General features: G+C 36.2%; 1 protein-coding gene across 1 annotated transcript; it reads left to right on the forward strand.

Annotated features, from left to right (window-relative positions):
- Positions 1-475: 475 nt before the first annotated feature.
- On the forward strand, positions 476-2,026 carry LOC131043785 (putative UPF0481 protein At3g02645). The gene has a single exon (XM_057977020.2). The coding sequence runs from the start codon at positions 476-478 to the stop codon at positions 2,024-2,026; it is 1,551 nt and encodes a 516-aa protein (XP_057833003.2).
- Positions 2,027-3,231: the final 1,205 nt, after the last annotated feature.

The following is a 3,231-nucleotide window of genomic DNA, read 5'->3' on the forward strand; positions in this document are numbered from 1 at the left end:
ATGAACTCCGACTTCTCCACATTTCCGTTGACCTTGAGAATTAATGGAGAACGTGCACATCAAATCAAATAAAAAATCAAATATAAAAACAAAAGTATTTGGCAAATCACTATATAATAAAATTAAACCTTCCTGTCTAGCAATCGGCGTGGGTGTAGAAAATGTTATACAGTCCAAACAGATTAGAGAACTTGTCAGCTACTTTTATTTTGATATTCAATAAACGTCATTGATTTGGCTGTTGTGTTGAGAAAAAGTAGTACACAGCCACAGTATGAACAGCCTCCACTAAGAATGCTTTTTCTGTAATACCGCCTTATTATCCACAAAAACCGGTTGGTCGCCAACAGTTTTGTTTCAACTTTCCACGGTCAACACGAACTACTTGAATTAGGTTATAAGTCCGGTGGAATGCGTTACTTTGTGGTAATCTCCAAACCAAGCCCTAATTGAGCCCAGTAGTAAGGAAACCTAAATGGCCATAAGGAGCAGCTCAGTAATTCGAGTGGGGTATGAGCTCACGATAGATGAAGAGGATATAGCAGATGTAACATCCTCTCGCATCTTCCGTGTGCCAAAGCCACTAAGAGACTCCAGCGATGAATTGTACAGTCCCCATCTTGTTTCTATCGGCCCTTTCCATTATGGAACGGAGGAGCTAAAAGGAATGGAGAAATCCAAATCGGAGGCAGTTCGAAGGATGCAAAAGAGAATTCAGAGGAGAGATCGATTCGCTTCTGTGGAGTCAATTGTTGAAAACTGCATAGTGCACAAGGACAGGGAGATTCGGGAATTTTACGGTGAATGTATTCCTTATACTCCCATTCAATTAGCCTGGATGGTAACGAGGGATGCTTGTTTTCTTTATGAATTTCTTGTTAATTATGCAAAATTCTTTTCCAGTGGTAAGGTTATTTATCAGGAGGAAGTGGCTGCATTCTCGTGGAAGTGTGATTATGTTTTCGATGTCACTTATCAGAACCCGACAAGGGAAAGAATTATGGACGACATACTTCTATTTGAAAATCAAATACCGCTTTGGGTTTTGAAGAATCTCCTTCAAATTCAGATGGGTTCTACAGAAGTGGCCGACCAAAAGTTGGACGTCTTAATGGAATTGCTGCTGAAATCTGCGATTAGACATAAAGTTTTCATGTGGTACAATTCAGATTCCTACAACATGTGCTGTCATGTCCTTGAAGTAGTCTACCACGGCATGGCTGGCATAAATGTTGGCTCCTACACCCATATTGATGCTCCGGAATTGCCAGATTCACCACGCGATCAAATAAAAGTTTACTTCCAGAATGGGATTGATTCGTTCAAGAGCATTTCTAGCCGTTGGCGTAATACCCCCTCAAATTCCAGTCATGGCGAGGCGATTAACCTGGAACTTCTGAAACTGCCATCAGTAGTGGAACTGACACAACAAGGAGTGAAGATCCGTCCAGTGTTGGTAGAAGAAGCAACAACATGGGCGTCAGCTTATCCAGCCCTTCAATGGATGAGATTTGATGAGGATACATCAACACTTTATTTACCACAACTAAGGGTAACCCCGCAATCAGATCTGGTAATGAGAAGTATTATTGTCATGGAAGTGAGCACAAAACAAAGGTACCATCCAAGACCCATGACTCAGTTTAGCATATTCATGGATGAGCTCATTGATACCGAGGAGGACGTTGCCGTGTTAACGAAGGCAGATGTTATTAGAAACTTTCTTGCAAGTGATCAACAAGTGGCAGATCTGTTCAACTCCATGGCTAGAGGGATTACCCCTATTCAGGGCTGCAAAGTAATTGATGATGTCAGAAGGGGGTTGCATAGGTATACCAGAAGAAAGTATAAGATCTTGTGGAGTGAATTTGTAACGGCTTATTTTTCCAAGCCCTGGCTGGTTGCTGGGTCGATGGCTGCTATGGCACAGGTGCTTAGGGAATTCGTAGGTGGTTATTTTTCGCTGCCATGGCTTATTGTTGTGTCCATGGCTGCCATACTGCTATTTCTTCTCACATTGGCATAAATTGTCCTCTTGAAATCACTTTTCGACTTAATATTTTAAAGACATGATTCCAATTAATGTATCACTAATTCTGAATTATTATGTTCTAGTTTTATTTTGTCATGTCGTTTGGTGTTGTGTTAAAAAGATTGTAATGGTACATTAATTTTTTTAGTTATTTTTATACATTGACTTTTTGAATTATTTATTGCATTTATCTTTGTACTGTTCTTTTACATTCATTATGATTCATTTATTAGACTTACTTTCATCTCAATTTCAAATTTCATTATTTATATTATAATAATATTCAATACCCACCTTTTAACCCTTGAATAATATTTGTAATTCTTTTTTGGTAGTATTTATTAATTAATATATGCATATAATAATCATCATTCATTACATCTACATTTGATATTCTCATGACATTTTTTGTTTTAAATAAATTATTTGTAAAGGAATAAGATTTTCTTTTCCTTGCAACCTTAAAGAGAGATTTAAGTGTGAAACTAGTTAATATAGATATAGAAACAACTTGACCTCTTCTTAGATGGTGATGTTATTTATTTATTTAAAAAATAATAATATATGTATATTTTTCCAAATAAAAGCCTCCCCTAGTAAGAGTTGCCCCCTCCATATTTCCTTCCACCTAATATTTGATATGAGTCTTGAGAAAGACATCTCAAATCAAAAAGTCTAAAATTAACAATTCAAAATTGCATACAATTACAACTAAAGATTAAATAGGAATACATCAACTAAAACAAGTGTTGAAAGAGCCAGTTTTAAAGCTAAAAATAAACTACAATGAGATCATGAAATCACTTTTTCAAAAGAATATATAGCACATGCTCTTTTATAATGATATTAGAAACTGAAACTAGAAACCCTTGATCTTTAATAATAGTTGTTAACTAAAGATAAGTTGAGATATCTTAATCGGTACAAAAATTCATGTTTTCCTGGCTCCGAGTCCGCTACTGTTCGTATTCTTTTCGAATCAAAATTGCCCAAATCTGTTTCTTTCGGTGGAAATTAAGTACCAAAGTATAATATTTTCTCGAATTCTATGTGAACGCTTTAAATCTATAAGGTGGGAGTCTAGATTCTTTGCCTCCCACCATATGATCAGAGCCATTAAACTATTATATTTTATAGTTTTGGTTTATACAAGGTTGCAGACAGGATTACTTTTCTTTTTCACGTTTTGTCTGGTTAAT

This window comes from Cryptomeria japonica, chromosome 5, assembly GCF_030272615.1.
Source record: "Cryptomeria japonica chromosome 5, Sugi_1.0, whole genome shotgun sequence".
Lineage (NCBI taxonomy): Eukaryota > Viridiplantae > Streptophyta > Pinopsida > Cupressales > Cupressaceae > Cryptomeria > Cryptomeria japonica.

Excerpts from the sequence above, each read along its gene's own strand:
- LOC131043785 (XM_057977020.2), top strand. The coding sequence starts at position 476 with ATGGCCATAAGGAGCAGCTCAGTAATTCGAGTGGGGTATGAGCTCACG.